The sequence below is a fragment of the Neopelma chrysocephalum genome, unplaced genomic scaffold (assembly GCF_003984885.1).
Source record: "Neopelma chrysocephalum unplaced genomic scaffold, ASM398488v2 Primary Assembly neopelma1_91, whole genome shotgun sequence".
Lineage (NCBI taxonomy): Eukaryota > Metazoa > Chordata > Aves > Passeriformes > Pipridae > Neopelma > Neopelma chrysocephalum.
This window is the reverse complement of record NW_020897753.1, coordinates 4,414,734-4,437,277: the sequence shown is the minus strand read 5'-3', so window position 1 is coordinate 4,437,277 and position 22,544 is coordinate 4,414,734. Positions and strand designations below refer to the sequence as shown.

The following is a 22,544-nucleotide window of genomic DNA, read 5'->3' as shown; positions in this document are numbered from 1 at the left end:
AAATCAAGTTGGAGTATTTACCGTTGTTATGTGTGATATTTGTAGTGGTGAGGAACTCCATTAAAAGTTTTCTTTATTGTATTGAGGCTTCCAGAAAGTGAAAACTGCCAATTTTTTGATCTTTTTCATTAGTCCAGGGCCCAGGTTTTTCAACACTCAGAGATGGAGGCAGTGAATTAGACCCATAACCAGCATTAGATCCATACAGCTGCTGACTGTAGAAATATCCTCTGGTGTTTTATTCAGCTACTTCTGTAGAAATCTATGCACTGCTCACTTTTAAATGAGATCCTGTAGAGTGATACAGATTCAAAGGAATCAACCCAACCAGGCAAAAAGAGCCCATTTTTTGTTTACCACCTGTCCCTTTGAACCTATGGGAAGGATGGCAAGGAGAAGAGCGGGAACATTCTTAAAACCACAAAAATGAATTCTAGTCAGGGGAGGGGAAAAAAATCTGGCAGATTTCTGGATTTCTGTGTTTATAGTTTGCAGGTGTACAAAAAAAAAAAAAGTCTCACTTTTATCACACAGAGCAGATGTAGAGAGAGGTGTCTGAGGTACAATTAACCACTTAAGAAAGCGACTTCTCATTAAAAACCTGTATCCTCAAAGTGCCACCTTCTCTGAAAGTTTAAGGAGAGGAAATTTCGGGTAAATCTGTCAAACGTGCCTTTACCCTGAGCTCCTGGATTCCTGCTGACTCTTCTGTGGGGAGTAGCTTTGTGTTGACAGTTTTCTTGGGAGCAGAAAACATTTACAAGGCCAAGGTACAGAAGCAGTTTCGATTATGGTTTCCACAAGTGTTTCAGCAGGACACTAATGAGCAGTGACTCATTCTTGGCAGGCCTAGATTGGGTCCAAGCCACCAATATTTGCCTACTCCATGCAATGCATTGTTTTGAACCCTTCCAATTTTATGATAAATGTCTTTGAGCTTAATTTGAACTCTTGTGCTTCTGGTTTTACAGATCATAAACTTTTTGACCTTGTACTGTTTCTGGCAGTAGTCCCTCTGTGTTCTTTATACATGACTTTTGTGTTTCTTTTTAGAAACCACAACTATAAACTGTGATGTGCCACCCGCCACACTTCAGCTGACAGGCTTTGTGGATGGCTACACAGGTAAAATCAGGATTCCAGCCTAGAATTGTCTGATGTGCTCCCAAATGCACACAGTACTTTAATGCTTCACATAGCCAGTGTATTTTAAAATGAATCTGTATTATTCATTGATTTACAACAGTCTTCGTGGCTGGATGCAGCGGCTGCCTATGGACATACTGCTTAGTAGAATAAATAAATATCAAACCCTAAATTCCCTGATCCAAGCATCTTGTTGTCTGAATAGACAGAGCAGGCAATGGGAAAGGAAACAAGTACAGAAAACGTTCTCAGTTCACCTTATCCAGTCAGGATTTGATGTCCCTAATGGACATACAGTGGTCTTACAAGGCAAAGCATTAAGTTGTGGCCAAAGCTTCCCTTTGGGATATGTCATAACCCTTAGGATCTCATGACACCGTGCTTCAGGCCCATGCTGACTGTCCACAGGCAATCTGCATTTCTTCTGGCTTTCAGAAAGATCAGAGAGTCATAAAATGGTTTGGGTTGGAAAGGACCTTAAAGCTCATTCACTTCCAACCCCCTGCCATGGGCAGGAACACCTTCCACTACACCAGGTTGCTCAAAGCTCCATCCAACCTGGCCCTGAACACTTCCAGGGATGGAGCAGACACAGCTTCTCTGGGCAACCTGTGCCAGGTCATCACCACCCTCAGAGTAAAGAATTTTTTCCTGATATCTAATATCTCTTTCAGTTTGAAGCCATTCCCCCTTGTCCTGTCACTCCATGCTCTTGTCAAAGTCCATCTCCATGTTTCTTGTAGGCTCCCTTTAGTCCTGGAAGGCTGCAATTAGGTCCCCCTGAAGCCTTCTCTTTTCCAGGCTGAACAATCCAGAGCAGTGGTTTTTTCCAGTCACTGTTGAAGCTGTCAGAGTGTAGCTGCTGTCTCTGACTCTTGAAGGGAGAGAGAAAGAAAAAGAATTACCTTTCACCCTGATTCCATTTAATTTTTAAGCAGGGAGCAATAACTCCGGCCCTTAGTGGGCACTGTGTGTGTGAGTGAACCTGCTGACATACCTGTGAATAATCCAGAGGGAGAACCACCTGCCATTTGTCCCAGTACTTCCTTTTGTTGGGCTCTCTCTGCTGCAGGGAATAGTGTTTTCTAGGCAGCTGCTTTACTTCTTGTCTGAGTCTATCCAGCCCAGACAGTCTGTCAGGCAAAGAGAGATTTTGTTTTCCTGGAATGTTTTCTTGCAGCGCTTTCAGCACAGTAGTGTGATACCACCCAACGCTGTGCCCCTGGGACACAGCCCTGGGGTTCTGTGCTCACTGTCAGCTCACAGGACTTTCCTCTCACACACAGTTAAAGTCCAGTGTCTTTGGTAGCTGCCAGCATTCCAGACACTCCCTGCTGGTGAAGAAGACAAGCTCATATTCCTTTTAGGCACTTGGAGACCAAGAGCACAAGACTCTATGTGGAGATTAGAGATGGAACGGGTACAGAAAGGGCTTGCCAACCTAAATTAGTAGTGATGGAGGACAAAGCCAGTGGAGTAAGAAAGAAACACAGCTAGCAAGTTTCCTGAAGATCATGGAAAACATCTGGGATGTTCAAGAAAGACTTTGGAGGGGAGAGGGGATTCTGGGTTTGGAATACGGGTAATGTGTTCCAGGAGAAGCTAAGCGTGGTTTCATAAACACAAATATGTTGATCACATGAGTAAGGGAACTTTATTTAGTAAAATTGCCAGCAGCACCGCACTGGATGGTTTAAAAAGACACATCTCAAACACTTTCAAACACAGCTTTGGTGTTTAACCAAGCAAGTAATGCACTCACTACTGAGATGAGTCAGTCTAACAGGAGTCCTGATAATTACAGATAACAAGTCTTTGTATTTTCAAGAGATCAGTTCCTAAATGTGTGGTTGTAGAAAATCACGTAAAAACTGATTCAAAGGTTGCAGAGTTTTGTGTTTGTGTTGTGTACAAACAGGAACAGATTAAAGGAAGGGCCACAGACTCACCATTCTGTCCCAAAATCAAAATGAAACGACCACAAGCCTGAGTCTGGATTCACACTGGATTCTACCTGCTTGACAGATTTAACTAAGAGATGTGAGATGCCCTTGTGTTTGAAAAATACTGAAACTCATCCCATGCAGCCCTGACTGGCCTCTTGCTGATTTTGACCACATTCCCTGACTTTGATCACACTTTGGTTACGTTTTTCACAGTAGATGTGAAAAGACAGTTTCACAGCATGAAGGTGTTTTCAAAAAATGGTGGAGATTTAGGTGTGAATGATGCCAAGCTTTTTAATTCTGGACATGCTGTGCAAATATATTGGAAAAAATGGGTTTCTGTGGTTTTCAAAGCATATCAATGCCCTTGTGCAGAGCACTTAAGGGCACTTTAACAGATCTTACCGTTTAAAAATGCCAAAATAATATAAAATGTAACCAAAGGTAACCAGTTTCAATACATATGAAATAAACCTATGGATTTGTTTTCCATAAAGCAACCTGATTTGTTACACTTTCTCTTCCAGGTGATATAGAATGGATCACAGATATCCCAGCCAATGTAAATTTACAGTTAACATCACCTATATTCCCTGAACACTTGAACTATGTGCAGCTGGAATATAATCCTGCATTTAGGAATGCAACTGTGAGGACTTCCCAGGCACTGGATGTTGAGACTCTCAAGGTATTATTTTTACCGCATTTAAAGCCTAAATAGAAAAGTTTTCTTGAAAGGTGGAAAAAAAAAAAAGGCAGCACTAAGATAATGAATTCGAATAGTTTGTTCTCTCAGAAGTTGGTATTTCAAAAAAAGTGACTTGTCAGAATAGAATTCAGTATCTACCTCTCAGTAATATCTGTTAAATGTCTCAGTGTCTGTCATCTGACAGTCAGACAGGTCCTTTCCTAATCATGTGTTGTCATGATAGCTGTAAATACACAGCTAGGACAGGAGTCACTTGTCTTTCAACTCATCTCCCAGTAATGTGGATTATTTCATCTAAGGGAGATGGAGCAGATATAATTTGATAGAAGGTAAGCCTTAGTCATATGAGTATTTATACAAGCTTTAACTTCACATGTGAATAAATCCATTGGCCTCTGTTGCTTGATGCACAAAAGGAAAGATCCTTCTTCCTAGGCCATCCTTGTTTTGTGGGACTACCAGGAATTTAGAAAGCAGTATCGATGTTTTTCCTGGCTGCAGTTGCCCTAAATATGAAAATGATGTGGTACTGCAGAGGAATTAGAGACAATTTATTATATATTTTAGACACTGCCATTTCAGAGCAGCCCTGGACTTGGCAGAATTGAACCAGGCATGTTGTAAAAACCACCGTTACAATCCACGTTTGTAAGGGATGAAAATGGATTTATGACTTTTACATTTCACATTTCTCATTTGGATATTTTCCAAGTGAATCAAAACAGTTTTTATGCTTTTTGTACATGTTCTTCTGTTCTCTGTCAACTTTGTGTTGGGGAGAACAGTCAAACAGTCAGGTACAGGGATGGTGGGTGTCATCAGTAGATGAATGCAGCCAAATAAACCTTAAAATTAATGCTCTGTAATTACTTTACTATATATTGGAAGCAGAGTGTTTTGGTACAGCCCATCTGAGGATTCAACTACTAGAAGTAATTTTGTATAATTTTGGCATAAATGATCTTTGACAATCATGTTATGAGTTCCTAGATGATATTATTTATTTGCTTGTTTTGTTCACTTTTAGAGTGAATTTGTCTGGTATACCATTGTTTGCCAGAGGATTGGAACAGTAAGTAAAAAAACACATTTTACCCACCGTATTTTTGGTCTAAGCTTAATGCCAACTTACCATTTTCTGAAATACTATTTAGTTTAAAGTTAAGATGCAGAGTGTTCAGAGTACCTTGTAGAAGATCATTTGTTATAATCTGCCAATTGGAATGAGTGGTTTTGTTCACAGGTGAATTTTTAAAAAGTTAATTTTAGCATACTTTTGCAAACTCCATTACTAGTAATGGTGGTCTAACTCTCTCAATACAGTTTGTAGAACCGAAGGGGTGTCTCTGAGGCTCTCATTTGATAGGATGAAATGAAATGTTAGCAGAGGGGTGCTGCCTCACTGTTGTCATTTCTAACCTACCTTTTTTGCTTCCATCATAAAGGGTGCTCTGATAGAGAATGAACGGAACGTAGAAGTAAAAGACTTAAATGACAATGCTCCAAAATTTCAACAATCTGATTATAGTGCTTCAGTGTCAGAGGTGGGTTATGGCAGATGTTCATACTTTTTTCCTTGTGATATTTTCAAATTGCTTTTTGGGGAGGTTCTAGTGTGACCACACTGTTCATTACCTGCACTTTTATGGGACTTATCTACACCATGGATGTGGAAAAGAAGGGCTGGGCTGCCTGTCCAACTGGGGGTGTAGGGTAGAGGGGAAATAGTCCATAAAAATGGCAATGGGAAGGGATTTGCTGAGGAGGTGGCACAACTTCCCTGCCCCAAGTTAGGAAGGATGTCGAAAGGGTCTCGTGACTGAGCGTTTGCTGATCTTTATTTCCTCTAGGTGGCTGAAATAAGTTTCACTGTTATAAAAGTGGAAGCAAAGGATGATGATTTTTCACCACAATTCAACATCCTCACTTACAGTCTCTCGGTGAGTGCCCTGTGTTGGTTGGAATCTGAGAAGGCCAGTTTGCAGTTCACAGATTCACAGCCTGGGACCCGATCCCCATGTGCTCCCTCGTGCTGTGTGGTTGAGATTAAAAACCTGCAAAAAGCCAAAAGGCCATTTAAAATTAGAGTTTATACCACAGGTGAGGCCTGAATCTTATTTCTTAACATTTGTTGAATGATTTGTGGCACTCTCCAGCTCCAGCTAAGGAACTCAGTGGTCCTTTGTAGAAGCAGGAGTGAAGCAGTTTCCCTTCTTTTTAAAGTTTGTATTTGGCTTGCTGTTCATCTCCAGTCCTGAAGCCAGCTGGAGTAGGATTATTTCAACTAACTTTAGATATCTGCAGTGGAAATCTTCACCTCTGAGCTTGCTGTCTCTGCCCCTTTCATAGCTGGTGAAGGGACACTGGTGCCATTCCTCTGATGTGCTTTAGTTGTTGACCACAGGATGAGATAAATCAGGTAGGAATTCTATTGGCACTGACAGGAGAGGCAATAGAATGTGTGGTGGTGGTGGTGGTTGAGAGATTCGTGGTCCTTTATGAAAAACAGTCCAACAATAAAGGGGGAAAAAAGAGAAAAGAAAATGTATTTCATCTTTAATCACATAAAATATTTGATTTATTCATTTAATAGGGTCCGGACTCAGATTACTTTTATATAAGGCAAGGAGATGGAAGCGTCATAGTGAATAAAACATTGGATTACAACAAGGTCCACCTTTTCAATTTAACAGTCCAAGCAAAGGTATGGTACAAAATAAAAGAAGAACGAGACCCACAATAGTTCTACAAGGATAGTTTCTCTGTTATAACATCCCAGTTTCTACAAATTTAGAACTTCTGGAGTTCCCAAACCAAAAGCTGTGGCTGCATCTTGGCTTCTATTGCAAAGAAGCATGTTCTTAATATTTGAGCCACTGTTTAAGTTTCCTCTCAAATACCAGCCCAAGTTTCTTTCTGTGTGTGTTTCTCTAAGTATAAATATTGTACATATTTATTCCCCACTATTCTCACACGTATTCACCTATTCATTATGGCAGATCTATCATACTTTTGCTGCATCTCACCAGGTCCTTTTTTTTGAGATTTGGATATGTGTTTGCCTTCATTTCCTGTTAGAACTAAAACCCCATGGTTTTGCTGCAGTTATTGTGATATCTAGCAAATGTACAGCTGCAGCAAATGTACTGTTACCAAGTTCTACTGCTGTGTAACACCTGCCTGATAGGAAATTAATAACTAAGAACAATTACCCGTTGATAGTTTTATTCCTAGAACTGGATTTTCAGAAATGGAAAAATCTGACAGGGTGAGAGTTCTTAGACCCTGTAAAATACATGTAATAATATTCTGCTGTATTTTCCACTGAGATATGGCTCCTTCATTGCAGTGTTTCTTATTTTCTTCTTTCCCTTGGCATGCAGGAACAATTTGGAAACCAGAGTGACACTGCATCCTTAATAATTAATGTAGAAGATTATGATACATTGAATCCCTATTTCAGTCAATCTGTGTACAATGGGAATATCAGTGAAAACCAGGTAAAAGCTTTTCACTGGATGCTTTTGTGTTTGGAGGAAAGAAAAGAAAAGAAAAGGCAAACCTCCCAAATACCTGTTCTAAGAGAGCTTTTGCTGTAAACTTGAAAGGACAACTGACTGTCCATCAGTCCTGAAATTAGCTGCCTGTTTTCAGTTTTAAGTAGTGTAATTCCTTCACACTGCATTACAATCAGGGAAGCAAAAATAAGAATGTGAGTGGTAATCTGTGGTTTATGTTATATTGTAATTTTTTTTTCTATATTGGGTAGAAATTTCTTGGGGGAATGTATTTGTTTGGCTCAGGTTTCTGGATGTATTATAATAAAAAAATCACAGTATGGTATTATCAGAGTAATCCACTAAAATTAAAATAGTTAATTATCTGTATCCCTATTTCTTTGTCTTCATGTTCACATATTTTAAACCACAAATACTTGTAGTGTTACACCCTTGATGTCCCTTTGGTTAGAAGTTCATCTTCAGTTGTCTGAAGGCATAATTTTAGCTCTTCTAAAATGTTTTTATCTTGTAAATTATTCTTTTTCTCAGGGCTGCAGTATAGACTTGCATGTTGTTTTCCAGGAGAGGAAAGGAAAAGAACTGAAATTTTCAATATTCTTAAAATAAATTCCATCTGTGACTGCAGCTCCATAATCTGGTGTTTCTCAAACACAGTGTAACCATTTTGGTCATAGTTTTCCTCTGGAAAGCACGGATGGCAAAGAAAGAATTTTTTCTGGATCCCATTAAGTGCATGTTTCTTCTTTTTCTAATCAAAGTTATGACTTATCCAATGAAAAAAAGTGAACTTTGTGTATTTTTTCTTCAAGTTAATCAAGTCAATGTATGTTCTCTAGGAGGGTGCTCTGACTATTCTCCCAGAGGCCATATTGGCTCAAGATGGAGACAGAGGCATAAATGAAACAGTAGTTTACAGCATCAAACTAGGTAAGAGCCTTCATTTCCTTCTAGACATTGCCACATTAATTGATAATATTCCTGAAGAGAATAAGGAAGTGTTCTTTTAGATGTCTTAACTGCACAGAGCTTCACCACAGTGCTGCTCCACTTAAATCAGTTTAATTTTAGTCCTTTACTGCAGGGTCCAACTATTTTTAAAGTGTTTAGGTGTTCTTGACCTTCCTCCAATAAACAATTCCTGATTCTGAGTGTAAGTCAGTTTAGAGGCTTCAATTTGAGCAAAGAATTTCCATTCAGGACCACCTAGAGAGATCAATTCCATCAGGAGCTTTACCTCCTCTTGAAGGAATTGCCAAAAGCTCATGAAATGCTTAATTTGGGACCTTGAAGTGTGAATGAATTTCCTAGGAATTGTTTTGAGGATGGAGTCCTTGGGGAAAAAAAGCCTTTTATCTGGAATACCTGGTCATTTTTTGCCATGGCTGAGAATATAACACTCATTTAAATGACAGAGCAGATTTACTGTTCTGGTTCATTCTCATTAACCCTCTGAAATTTGTTGCTTTTCAGTGAACCCCCCAGCCTATAACAACAACTTCTCCATCGATGCAAGCACTGGAGAGTTGAAAGTAGAGACTGCCATTGACAGAGAAAAATGTCCCTCTCTTGTGGTGGCCATTCAGGTAGTGATTGCTTTAGTGTGTTAACTCTGAATCTCAATTTCATAACGTAATATGTAAATCCAACCTGCTGTTAACAGCATTTCTCACAGTGATGTTAAAGAGCATCAAGGCTCCATCCTGCCATTTAAAATAAAAGAAAAATAAAAGGAAAATTCATTCACTGAAAACAGTCAGTTGTGTCATGTCCTTGTGTTAAGCCAGAACAGCTCGTTGTTACCAAGATGTGGAATTTACAGCTGTAAACTCTGTTCTCCAGGCAGCCCAGCGAGACAAGAGTTTCAAAACAGCCGACGCAGTAGTTCTGGTGACTATTGAAGATGTGAATGACCATGATCCAGTGCTGTCCCAACCAAGTTACAATGTCTCACTTCTGGAAAATTTCCCAAATGGGATGGAAGTTCTTCGAGTCACAGCTACTGACGAAGATGAGGTAAAAAGCCAGTGTTTTTATGTTTGCTACAAATACCGCCCTTCTGAAATGTAATAAAAAAGGTGTTTGTGTTATACAGGTGCAGCAAATAGAATTGCCTTTTTCTGACTGTCTTTGCTTAAGCAAAGCAAACTTAGTTTTACTTCTTTGGGGGGTAGAGTACGTGCAACCAAAGAATAAATTTTGTCTCTCTGTGCAACTCCTGTGGTTTGCAAATGGTCACAAATCTGAAAGTGCAGGAGTGCAAAGTGGACACGAAGTTGTCCTTGGCCTGCATATTATATTTCTTCCATGTTGTTTGCTCCTCTCCCTCTTTTTGGAACTGTAACCTCTATTAAAGCAGAAAATTCAATGTTCTCCATGTGGAAAATAAGAAGAAAGCTCAAGGATTGCCCTATTTTATAACAAATACCATTACTGTTTGCAGGGAGGCTTCCAGGGAACGTTTGCTCTCACTCCAGATGACAGTCCCTTCCAGCTAAGTCAAGCTGGGATCCTAACTGTGAGGAACTCCACGCTCTTGGATAGGGAGAGAATACCATCTATTCAGCTACAGGTATTAAAAATAAACCTCCTCCTTTCCAAGGCAAACAGGTGAGACCTGATCTGTGCTGGCAAGAGGCCGATTCCTTAGTGCAGATCCTCAGCTGAACTGAAGAATCGAATCCAGCCTTTCACATCAAAGCTGTCTGGAGGGAAACACCACCAGTGACACAGTTCACCCAGCTTGTAATTCTTGTTCATCCTTCCTGCTCCTCGTGGAAGATGCATTTGAACAGTGCAGTGATTTCCCTACATGGTTTTTCCAGGTCACTGCCAGAGACCATTTGCCACCTCACGGCACCTCACGGGTCTCTCCAATCAACATATTGCTGCTGGATGAGAATGACAACAGCCCGACCTTCAGAGGCACACCATATGAACAAGAGCTTTTCCTCAACATGACTCCAGGAATGGCCATTCTTCAGGTACTAGAAATACTAAGTAGAAATGACATTTCTGAGTTTAAATGAGCGTGCACGAGTCCTTGGTTAAAGCTGTGCAGAAGTTTTATCTAAAAGGGGATCTGTTTTGAACTCCTCTGAGTTCAGAAACAATCCACCTTTCATTTCAAAGCTTACACCTGTTGACATTCCATACTCACAGTGTTCTGGATGCTCTAATCAGATCCCAGATCAGGGAACAAATGATATGGGATTTTTATTCTTGATCTAAGATTCTGTGCAACACCCTGAATACCACAAATATAACACATAAGATAAGATTCTAGATTTTAGTTGTCGTAAGGTGTTTAATGAAAACAGTGGTTTCAGAGTCCAGGAATTGAAATAATGATACAATTTTTTTTAAAAGGCTGATGAATGCTGAAGCATTGTGGATCATTTTTATATACAATGTACTTTTTCTAACATAGTAAATGAGTTAACCAAATAACACTGGAAATAGGAGCTGAGATATACAGGAGTCACAATCAATGCTCGTACCCAAATGTGCCAATTTAATGGCTCCTGATGAAATCTCTTGAACCATCTGCCTCTGGTGACTTTGGAATTTCTATGAAACAAGGTTTCTGACATACAAACTTGGTGTCATTCACATGAGTTCCACAGGAATGATGGATGCTGGAATGATGATGTTTGTGCATCAAAAGGCAAACATTCTTACTGAGGTTTAACCCAGGAATTCCATAGGAAATAGTTTCTATAAGAAAATGACAGTCAGTCAAGGGTGTAACTGAATTTTGTTGTGGCTATATTTTGCTAATTATATATATATGTATATATATATATAATATATATATAATTATCCAGACCTATTATTTGCTATAAATGAGAGGAAAAAAGCCCCACAACCACTTCCTAATGATCTGCTTACCTGAATGCTTTGCTCTGCAAACTGCACAAGAAGAAGCATTTCTGTGTTACTTGATAAAAGCACAAGAAATTACAGTAAAATATTTCTTTTTTTTCTCCAGGTTGCTGCTGATGATCCAGATGATGGTATAAATGGAGAGATAAGCTTTATCTTAGCTGGTGGCAATGAAGATGGATACTTTGAATTGGATACATCCACAGGACAAATCAGTTTAAAGACAGTAATCCCATTAAGAATCAACGAGCTTAAGAAGTTTGTTTTGTGGATAACAGCTACTGATGGTAAGAGGAGATTTTAGTACAGGCCAACACAGCTATTCCCAGTGAGGAATTTTGGTTTTGGTTTGGTTTTTAACTGAATGAATGCTGTCAAAACAGGTTCACAGGCTTTATTTGAAAAGCACCATATATTTTTGTCTGCTCCTTATACACCCAAACTAATTGCTGCATCTCTGGTAAAACTCTGCTTCCTGCTGATGGTGTTGTGTCAAATCTGGTTTCCTTATGGCTGTGGGAAGAACGTTAAATAACATATATTTCACACCTTCCTTTGACTTATTGACTGGTGTTGCACAGTAGAGAATACAGAGGTTCAGGCAGAAGTTAGAAATTTGTAACTCAGTCACCATTCAATAAGGAGTAAAAAGAAATTAAAATGTGCTGAGTAATTTGGTCTTTGCACATCCAAGATGCCAAGCCCATTTTTAGGAAGACCACCACCACCAGCATTTCCTTAGCCATAGTTATTGAGGGTTTCTTTGTTTTAAAAGAATAACAGAGAACTCAGTGAACATTCATGATCTGAATAAGGGCAGAAACAAATGTAACCCAGGAATGTTATCCCACTCCTGGAAGCATGGGAATACGAAGTGGTTTTCAGCCTCATGATTTTTCCATGATTTGGTCAAAATCAGCTCTGTGTCCTCAAATTTATGGTCTCATGGACAAAATGGGTGCTGTGGGGAATATGGATACAAAAGGGATTCCCAAGTCCATCCTTTGTGATCTTTGTTAGGACCCCTTAGGCAGTACCATAACAGTTGCAGTAAGGATTAAAACAAAAAAAAAAAAAGTCAGTGACAGTGGAAAAGTGTATTTTTTTATTTTTATTTTCTGAGGCAGTGGGTATTTTGTGCATCTGCTGGGAGATTGTTTCCTTTTGCTTGCAGGTGGGGCTGTTCCAAGGAGTTCATCAGTGCCAGTGCAAATCGCTGCGGTTGGAGATTCCAGACCACAGTTCACCCAAAAAACATACAATGTGTCCGTGGAGGAGGAGCTGGTCAGTCCTGTTGAAGTGGCAAAAGTAAGAACTTTATTTTATCTTCTATATAAGACATGACAGCTGTAAGAAAATCCCATAAAATATGTGCTCCACATGTCCATGTCTCCCCAGGCTATGGGTAACTGGATACTGGGTTTTCTGTGTGTCAAGCTGCACATACAGCACTGAGTACATCCCTCAGAGGATGAAGCTTATCACCCACAAAGGTGGATTTGCTTCCACTTAAACCTTTGCAAACTTTCCATTGCTTAAAGCTTAAACAGCATCTGCTACCATTTAACATTTAAAAAAACCCAAAACGAAACCAACCTCCCCAAGCAAACAAAATAAACCCCAGAACTGCTTGAGAAAGTAAACTTCCATGCTTAGCCCTTTGTTGACTCTGGACACTCTCCAAAACCTATAGTGGCCCAAAGGCCAGAATAGGAAATATTCCCTCATCTGTTGGGGATAAATCTAAATCTCTGTGACATGATAGGAGATTTCCCATCAGAGACTGTCATAAAGGCATTTTCAAAGAAGGCTTTAGAACTTGCTCCTCATTTTGCTCAAAAATGCTCAGATGAGCAGGTCACCAGAAGCTCCTTCTGGGATGCAGGTCTGAAGGCAGATGGGCAGCCTCCTACCAAAGCAGTGAGAAGATAATGCATTTTATTGTTTTGCTTTATTGACTTTCTGAGTTAATTTTTCACTTTTTTTATATGAAGAAAGGCAGAACCAAAGGTTAAAGTGCAGTCTGTTTATTATGTCTGATACATATTTCCTTTTATATATTAATGATGTTCCAATAAAAGGCAGTCCTCTTCAGCTGGATTTTTATGTATGTTGTGGCTTGATTTTTACTTCTTTTAATGAATCTGTGAGGTTAGTAAATGCCTGAATGAAAATTAATTAAAAGAAGTAAAACCAAGTCATAGTATCAACCATAAGTTGATATCAAGCCACAATATCAACCATAAAATGAGTTTAGGCAAAGTTAAAATGATTATTCTTTTTTAGACAGTGGTTTATTGGTTTTAATTCATTTATTGATAATATGCTGTGTCTTCCCCAGGTAGAGTATGAGTCCTTAAATCCCCATATACCAGTTGAGTTTCAAGTGCTGACGGAATCTGCTACGTTTGCCATCGATGACATGGGAGTCATCTCAACAAAAACCAAACTGGACTATGAATCCCAGAAAAACTACACACTGACCATTTCCTTGTCAGATGGGAACACTACTGACTATGCTACAGTGTTTGTCACAGTTCTAGATGTCAATGACAACAGTCCTGTGTTTGGTGTAACCAACACCACCGTTAACATTCCCGAGAACGTGCCACCTGGAACGAGCGTCGCCAGGGTGTCAGCAACAGATGCGGATGAGGGATTCAATGGGCTAGTGGTTTATGCTCTGAAAGGTGGGGAAGGAAAAATGGATGTTGACACCTCAGGATTAATTTTGCTGGAAAAGGAACTGGACAGAGAAACCCAAGGTTCGTATAACTTAACAGTGATCGCCAGCGACCAAGGCCAACCCGCGCGGTCGACAGCTCTCGACCTGACAGTCATCGTTGGTGATGTGAATGACAACCCTCCAGTCTTCTCATCCAGTGTATACACAGTGGATGTCCCTGAAGATGAAGTGCTGGGAAAGGCACTGCTGACAGTGTCTGCCACTGACTTGGATGCTGGGGACAACGCCCTGGTGACGTACCAAATTGTCAGCCAGCAACCCCAAACCCCCTCACCGGTGTTCCTTGTCGATGCAACCACAGGCCAGCTCAGCCTGAACCAGCAGCTGGATTATGAGACCACAAAGCATTTTCTAGTGGAAGTGGAGGCATCAGATGGAGGTCAGCCAAGTCTCAGCAATAAAACCCTCGTAGTTGTGCATGTAGTAGATGTCAACGATAACCCACCAGAATTCAGCCAGGCAGCTTATCAGATATCTGTGTTTGAGAACCTTCAGAAGGGAAGTCCTGTCTACACGTTCAGTGTTGCTGACAAGGACGAGGTAGGTACCAGATTATTCTCATCCTGATAAATCAAAGGTGACACGGTTTCCTCAGTTTTAAAGCAGCGTAAATGCTTCTCTCAGTTCAGACTCCACTGAACTGTGTGTTGCTGCTCCTCACATCGTGGGGATTAGTCTTGGAGAGCTCTAGGGAGAGGGAATGTCTAGGACCACAAGGGCTTCCACATACTGCAGTTCCTGTTTGCCAAAGAAGTCCAGTATTCCCACAGCTCAGGGTGCAGGATTTCAGGTATTAAACCTGCCAAAGCACTTGTACTTTTGTAATGAGAAGTCCTATAAAAAGGTCAGGTATAAGTATTAATATGATTATTTTTTGAACTTAAATATTAATCATGTTAAATCTCAAATGATCTATGTTTTCTTTCTAGGCTGGCTTTTCTCAGGGACACTTTATTCATAACAGTACCTCATTTACTGTGGATATGCCTGGAATACTTTCGTTAAGGAATGACACAGAACTGGACAGGGAGACTACATCTGCGTTCACTTTACAAGTAAATTTGGGCTCAGACTCTTCAGTTTTGGCTCGTTTCTACTTCACTCCCTTGAACACCTTTTATATCTCTATCAGAGGTTAAAATGTCCACTAAAACTCCATTTTTTGTTCCTGACTTTGGCAGGTGTGGGCAGTTGATGCTGACACAGATGGGCTTAATTCCAGTGCCCTGTTCCATGTCACTGTTCTGGATGTCAATGACAACAACCCTGAGTTCCAGATGCAGCCATACAATTTTGAGATTCCAGAAGGAGAGTACATGTCAAGTGCTCCCGCCCAAGTTGGAAGTGTGACTGCCACTGATTTGGATGAGGGAGAGAATGCCCGAATTACTTATTACCTATCAGCTGAGGATGGGGATAATCCATACAGCATCCAACAGGTAAGGGGTTTGGATGTGCTGAAAACAATATTTAGGTACTGCTTTTCATGGAGTTACTTGGCACAGGTAATAACACATCAGGTTTTACCTTTTTACACATCAGGTAAAAAGAGGTGGCGGGTACCATTCTAATGCACATCAAAACCAGCACGTGCCCTGTAGGTTGGAAATATGTGTTGATATTCAAAAACTAAGACATACTGGTCAGGTGCTGCTTGGAATCTGAACGTGCTCAAAGGAGAACAGATTATTTCAATCCCTCGTCTCCTCTGAGAATTCAGTGTATAATTACAATCAAAATGATCTGTGCGTTGAACCACATTCCCTTCTTTAGGATGGAACCATTTTGGTGACTGCCCCTGTAGACAGAGAAACCAAAGAGAAGTATGAGCTGCTCTTGGTGGCATCTGATAATGGAGCTCCTCGAAGGCAGGTAAAGAGGAACGAGTTATGCTTTGTTTGCAACTGCTTTTTCTTCAGGAAGTTAAATATCTGTGCATTTTCTGAATGATGCATTTTCTCCTCTCACACACCAGAATTTCACCCATGTCAGCATTCAAGTGCTAGATGTGAATGATAACCCTCCTCTGTTCACAAAGGCTCAGTACTCAGCCAGTGTAAGAGTGGCAAATGCAAAGGAAGGAGAGTTTGTGCTGGCAGTGTCTGCTACTGACCCTGATGCTGGGAACAACTCAGTCATTTCATACAGGTAAAATCCCTGTGGTGATAATAATCCCTTGTTGATAAGTGTCTGCTGGGAAAGAAGCAAACAGAAAGGTATTTTTATTTCTCACAAAGTATTTTTATTGGTCTGGAGAAGGATAAGATCTGCTCATAGACATTTTACAAGTGCTGTAATCACCTATGATTTCTAAACTCAGGAAGGACAGTCCTTACTCCGTGTTTTAGAGCTTATTGAATCATGACTGTGTCATAAGAGAGAAACTCGGCAAAAAAACCCCAAAGCCAAAACTTGTTTGAATTTCTGAGAGTTTGAAAAATGTGTTGGAATTCCTGGGTGGGAAGTAAGTGAATCGCTGAGAATGAAACTGTCTTTTCACATATCTTCTGTTTGCTGGGAGGAGATCAAGAAATACTAACTTTCATAATGCACCATGCTTAGAAAAATTAATGGAGAAGGACTTGTGTATGACCCCTATGTCATGGAAAACACCAGGATACCTTGACATGAAAAGCATGGATTGGGAAGGACAGATGAATGAATCAGTAAAATTGTGGATGTTTAAAACTATTGTCTTGAAAGAGAACATTTTTAACTGTGAGATGGCATTCTACCTTAAACATGCTACTTTTTCCTGTGAGCAATTCAGTTATCTGTGAGAGTTTGCAGAACACCAGGAATTAGCAGGTCATTCCAGATGAATGCCACTTGGGTTCCTTCTATTGCTGAATATGCAGCTGAGTGTGCAATATCTGCCTTCTAGTTGTGGGAAAATCAAAAGCTTGGGGTATAATGGGAACTGAAGGCATGAATGCTGGGTTTTTTCCATGATGGAAAACATACTTGGAATTTAAAAGGCCAATCTATTTAGGCTAATGACACAGCAATTAAAACCTGCTCTTTATGAAAAGGCAAATACTGTGTGTTGAGTGCTCCTTACAGAAGAAGCAGTAACTAGATGGTCATTAATATGAATACTCTCCTGATTTCTCTTTAATCAGCTTCATGGATCCTTCTGATGATTTCCATATAAATACCCTCACTGGAGAAATCACCCTCAGCAGGAGCTTGGACCACATCACAGCTGACACAGTTGTCACACTGATAGTTGTTGCTGCTGATCATGGAGATCCCCAGCTTACATCGCAGGGTAAAATGTCTTTTACCCTTTTGTACTTTTCCCCATGTAAACATAACCCTTGCAAACCTTTAAATTGGAAATTAATCCCATTGCTGCCAAGTCAAACTGAATTTAGGGAACAAATACCCCATGTTGCATTTCAGGAATAATGAATATTTGCTTTTTACCCTTTGATTTCCTCCAAGCTGATCGTCTTAACAGAAAACTTGGGTTAGACTTAATTTTTTTAATATTAATTTATTGCAGTTGTACTTATGATACAAACCCCAGGATTCACAGTTGTACTCACTCTAAAAAGATATATTCAAATAATACTGATGATGTGTTTCCCTTTCAGTTTTCCTTTATTTTCTTAGAATTAAGAACATTTAAAGAAACGGGAACTTGCAAATAACCCTCAAATGAGTTTCTGTTCTTTCATAAAATATTGACTCACACGGCAACTGTAACTTCTTCATGTGTTTTTTGGAGGCTAACTTTGATTTATTATGAACAGGAGAAACAACTGATTTTCTTAAAATTGGATGAGTGGTCACAACAGAAATTGCACTTATGGTTTTATGTGTAGCCTCTCTTTTGTTACAAAGCAATTTAGTGCAGGAGTTTTAAGGAGTGTAAAACACCTGCACATCCCACTAACTTGTCATTGGTGATCCTTGCTCTCCTGTCCTACTGAAGCAACTGTGATCAGTGAAGTGGGGTTACTCTGGAACATAAATTAGCTATAAAAGGCATCATGTTTTGTGTTACATATTATTCCTTATTACTATTGATTTCTTTTTTCTTGTCATTCCTCTTTCCTACATGATAATTTCTGTCATTTTCTATTAGTTCCTCAAAGATTTAAGGAAATAGAGCACGGATCACGATGATTTTAGCCACAACTTCCCTATTTTAATTTGCTTTCTCTCACTAGTCTCTGTCACTCTCTACTTGCTGGTAAATGACACCAGCTTCGGGCTGACTTTTGAGAGCTCCAGCTACGAGTTCAGCATCGATGAGAACAAGCCATCAGGGACTGCAGTGGGCTCTGTGAAGGCTCTGACTGGAAGCATAGCTGTGCAGGTGGTGTATTCCCTGAAATCCCACCGGGACAAGTTCTCTGTGGGTGACCAAGGAGACATCGTGGCCCTCGTCGGGCTTGATCGGGAAGAAGTCGACCTGTACAGCGTCATCGTGGAGGCTGTGGATTCTGTGCTGCCACCCAACACAGCTGTGGCTTTGGTATGGAACAGGCATTCCCAAATGCTTTTTATAAAGGAATATGAAATATCTTTTTTAAAAAAAAAACCTCAAGAATTGAGCAATATCCACATAAGTGCTTTCTGTTATGCAAGCAGGAAGCTTTGACAGCCTTTCATTTAACTTCAGGTTTTCTATCCTGAGGAGATATTACCATCTTGAAATATTGTCCCTTCACAGATTGAAATATTGTCCCTTCTCAGATTGAAATATTGTCCCTTCACAGATTGCATCACTTCCTGAGAATCCCTCTGTGAACAGTCTATAACCAGAGAAACTCACTAACACCGAAACTGTCTGTGCATAGCTCTGTCAAATCATGAGCCCAAAGGCCCCAGATTATTAATTCTCCTCATCTCTTCCAGTTAGAGTAGATGTTATCTCATACATATGTTATCTTGCAGCTGAAAATTAAAAAAATCAAAAAATGCTGAGGTTGTGGAAATGCTCAAATGCTGAAAAATGCTCAATTTGTTATGTATCCCTTTGGTTTTTGGATGTTGTTGCTTTTTTTCCTATAGGCTTCCATAGACTAAAATGAATCAAAATTCTCCTTCAAATACCATTTCTACAGCTTAAATTTGTCTCTTATTTTTTTCTTTTTTTCTTTTCTTATAGGTAACTGTGAGAGTTAATGATGCCAATGACAATTCTCCAGTTTTCCCAGCATGGATTCAAACTAAATTATCGGCTCCTGAGAATGCAGCTGGTCTGGACTTGGGCACATATTCTGCTACTGATCTGGATATAGGAGTTAATGCACTTATAACCTACTCTCTGGAAGATGATTTTGCTGGAACATTCCATATTGACAGTTCTACTGGCAAGCTGATGACAAAAACATCCTTAGACAGAGAAACGGTGGACAGTTATGAGTTGAAAATAATAGTAAGTTGACAAACTATTGAGGCGAGTTCACAGAATTCTGAACATAAGAAATGAGAAAATACTGAATCATCACAAGAAACCCACTTAATCTCAGAGAATTCTATTAGAATTCATTAATAAATTTTGAATGTTCCTTATGTTTTGCACCCAGAGCTCCATTTTCTGCTGTGTAAATTGGTTTTGGTGAATAAATGATCCATGAAGCCCAGATTTTAAAGGTTATAGTCACACAACAGCTTATTGTGACATCTCCAAAGCATTCCTCAGTCCATTTTAGACCAATCCATGTTGTTTGTCCCTTTCCCTTATTTTTTCATTTTTCAAAAGATAAGATGCTTAGACCTTTTAAAAAATACCTGAAACGAGATTTTTCAAGGTAAAAAAAAAAAAGGCATAAAGTTTCATTCACCAGCCATGAGGGTATCTATTTATTCTCTCTGCTTTAATTGATTTTTACTGCTACTAATTAGATCAATTATTGTGCATACTAAGAAGAGTTCCAGCACTGGCCATCGGGTACAAATATATTTGAAGGACATTTTTTGCTGCTAACAAATAATTTAGGAGGTCAAGGAACTTGGGGAACATATTCAGGAAACCCACTAAAAATTGAACCAGTGTCTTCTGAAAATCTGAGAGTTAATGAAAGTGACACTTTTTAAGACTAATTGAAAATTGTGTAAATGTTCCTGTAGATTGGAATTTTCTGTGACCGTGTACTGGATGCTCTTCACAGCCTGCTTTGTAGGCACTTCAAACCCTCAAAATGCAAGGGGTTTCCTTATTCTTTCAAATGCCACAGCACAGATATCTGTGTTTTTGTGTTGATTAGTGCCATGTCTGGTCACATGATGTGTTTGATCTGGATCCAGGCTTGAGCTTTTGATTAATTGCTGATGAAATGAGGCAGAGAGTGTGATGGGGTGAGGACACCACTAATCAACTACAGGGCTAGAACAATGGGACTGGGGGATAACTGGTCCAGCAGAAAGTCTTCAGAGACAAAGGTTCACAATTTTTTGGATCAAAACTGAAGTGGTCAAGTAAGTTTGTGTTAAAGAGTTGCTTTTAATGACACATTTCTTCACAGGCCACCGATTCTGGCAGACCACCCCAATCCGCAAGCTTGGTGCTGAGCCTCACTGTGGAAGATGTGAATGACAACCCACCAGTGTTCCCCCAGAGATCCTACTCTGTGACTGTGAGAGAGAATGAGCCTCCACACGTGGTAGGTGGCACTTGGAATAACCAGGCTGTTCTGCACTCGTGTTCACCGTGTAAACTTTAGAAGGGATAGTGTTATGTATCATCACTGTGCATTGGGGAACATAATTTTTTACTTTGTGGAGCCTGTAAAATCACAGAGCATGTTAATTTATGTGACAGTGGAGTACCACTGATCTTAAAGATCATCTCATTCCAACTCCCTGCCATGGGCAGGGACTCTTTCCACTAGACCAGGTTGCTCAAAAGCTCCATTCAACCTGGCTTTAAACATTTCCAGGGATGGGGCAGCCACAACTTCTCTGGGCAACCTCCCAATATATCTGCCTTGCAGATATGACCTAATGATTTACAGGAATTGAAGGAAGAGGTGTCACCTGAAAATCTGTAACACCTGTGACCATTCCTGCTGTGTCAGGATTTTAGCAAGGCAATTAATGGCCATATGACTAATTTGGTCAGTAAACACTATATGCTTCAATGCCAGTCTTGGGTGTATGTTTTGCCACTCTCTTCGTTCTGCTCCAAACCTTTTGTTTCTCTTTTTTCCCCTCTCATTTAGATTTTGAGTGCAGCAGCCACAGATGCAGATGTAGGTTACAATGCCATTATTCATTACACCATAACTGGAGATACAACTTCATTTCACGTTGGGGAACTTTCTGGAGACATTGCAACTCTTGAACCTCTGGACTATGAAAGTCGTTCCCAGTACACGTTTACTCTGAAAGCCTCCAATCCCGGAGAGCCAAATCTCCAGGACACAGCAAACATCACAGGTAGCTCTGCTTTACCACAGGAAATGTCCCTTCATTCTCCTTAGGGAATATTTCAGCACGTGTAATTATGAGGCATAAACATATGCAATACTAATACAGCCTGCTAAGGTAAATTATCAGAAATGATGATGTGATCTTTGCACTACAGCCAGATGGAAATTTAAAAAAGAAAAAAAATATTTGCCTTGTCAAAAATGAAGATTTTTTTTTTCACACAAACTATTCTCACTTCAGTATATTCACAGATTTTTCTATTATGTTTTTTTGAGCACCTGTTGACATTTTGATTGAAAAGGTTCCCAAAAACATGATCCAGTTCTTTTACTGCTTGTTTACAGAAAGCCTGTTTCTAGGGTGATAAACAACACTGACAGAGATTTTTAGTGTTGTTAACAGTGCTTGTTTGCTGTTGCTTTTTTCCTCAAAAAAAAAAATTTGATTAATTTGTGCTTTTGGGGAAAAAATAAGATAAAAGTGAGGTTGGTATTCTAGGTTTTGACCAGCCCTACTTTTGACCAGTATGACTGGAAGTATTAGTTTGTTTATTGTTTCTTGTTCTGTGTTATTTATGTTGCTCTGTGGCCAGCTTCACTAATTGTGGACCATTATCCAGGTCATGTACAAACATAAAACTAAGCAATCCTGTCCCCTAATGCCAGTGCAAAGACTGGAGATACCAAATGAATATGGACACAGAAGGGAGCCCAGTGGAACAATGTGGAACTATTATTCCTGACAGGTAGCAGTGACAGCATTCTAGCCAGGAGTGAAGTTATTGCTTGAGCAGTAAATAATTTAATCCACAAAGGCAAGTATTTTGAAGTTCAGAAAGCAAGGTTGCCATCTGGTTTAAACAGAAAGAGCTCCAATTTAGTTCAGAGGAGCTGTGCTGGATTGTATTAGCTGAAGAAATAGCTTGTGACTGTTTAGGCAAAACTCATCAGACTTGGACCTTCTTTCTCAGTTATTGTGGAAGATGTGAATGAAGAAGGACCTGTGTTTGACCAGCCCTCATATCACCAGATCCTTCTGGACAATTCTACAGCTGGCACTCTGGTAGTGGATATCAATGCAAGAGATGAAAGCAAGGATTATGATGAAGGAATTATCTACAGTATTACAGGTATGTTAGAGAAAAAAAATCTTCTGGTTGTTTATTGCTGGGATACTTGAATACTGCTAAACCAGCAGGATGAGAG

At 39.8% G+C, this 22,544-nt stretch overlaps 1 protein-coding gene across 1 annotated transcript in view; it reads left to right on the top strand.

Annotated features, from left to right (window-relative positions):
• LOC113972314 (protocadherin Fat 4-like) overlaps positions 1 to 22,544 on the top strand; it is a 36,940-nt gene that overhangs the window by 498 nt on the left and 13,898 nt on the right. The window contains exons 2-26 of the mRNA XM_027693247.1: positions 1,054 to 1,125; positions 3,620 to 3,780; positions 4,829 to 4,873; positions 5,247 to 5,345; positions 5,652 to 5,741; positions 6,395 to 6,505; positions 7,185 to 7,301; positions 8,159 to 8,249; positions 8,793 to 8,905; positions 9,162 to 9,335; positions 9,763 to 9,891; positions 10,145 to 10,303; positions 11,311 to 11,491; positions 12,379 to 12,512; positions 13,546 to 14,490; positions 14,880 to 15,005; positions 15,132 to 15,389; positions 15,724 to 15,822; positions 15,926 to 16,098; positions 17,073 to 17,221; positions 18,129 to 18,436; positions 19,073 to 19,342; positions 20,433 to 20,570; positions 21,129 to 21,345; positions 22,310 to 22,468. Coding sequence (XP_027549048.1) covers positions 1,054 to 1,125; positions 3,620 to 3,780; positions 4,829 to 4,873; positions 5,247 to 5,345; positions 5,652 to 5,741; positions 6,395 to 6,505; positions 7,185 to 7,301; positions 8,159 to 8,249; positions 8,793 to 8,905; positions 9,162 to 9,335; positions 9,763 to 9,891; positions 10,145 to 10,303; positions 11,311 to 11,491; positions 12,379 to 12,512; positions 13,546 to 14,490; positions 14,880 to 15,005; positions 15,132 to 15,389; positions 15,724 to 15,822; positions 15,926 to 16,098; positions 17,073 to 17,221; positions 18,129 to 18,436; positions 19,073 to 19,342; positions 20,433 to 20,570; positions 21,129 to 21,345; positions 22,310 to 22,468 — 4,518 coding nt within the window. The remainder of the gene's footprint in view (positions 1 to 1,053; positions 1,126 to 3,619; positions 3,781 to 4,828; positions 4,874 to 5,246; positions 5,346 to 5,651; positions 5,742 to 6,394; positions 6,506 to 7,184; positions 7,302 to 8,158; positions 8,250 to 8,792; positions 8,906 to 9,161; positions 9,336 to 9,762; positions 9,892 to 10,144; positions 10,304 to 11,310; positions 11,492 to 12,378; positions 12,513 to 13,545; positions 14,491 to 14,879; positions 15,006 to 15,131; positions 15,390 to 15,723; positions 15,823 to 15,925; positions 16,099 to 17,072; positions 17,222 to 18,128; positions 18,437 to 19,072; positions 19,343 to 20,432; positions 20,571 to 21,128; positions 21,346 to 22,309; positions 22,469 to 22,544) is intronic.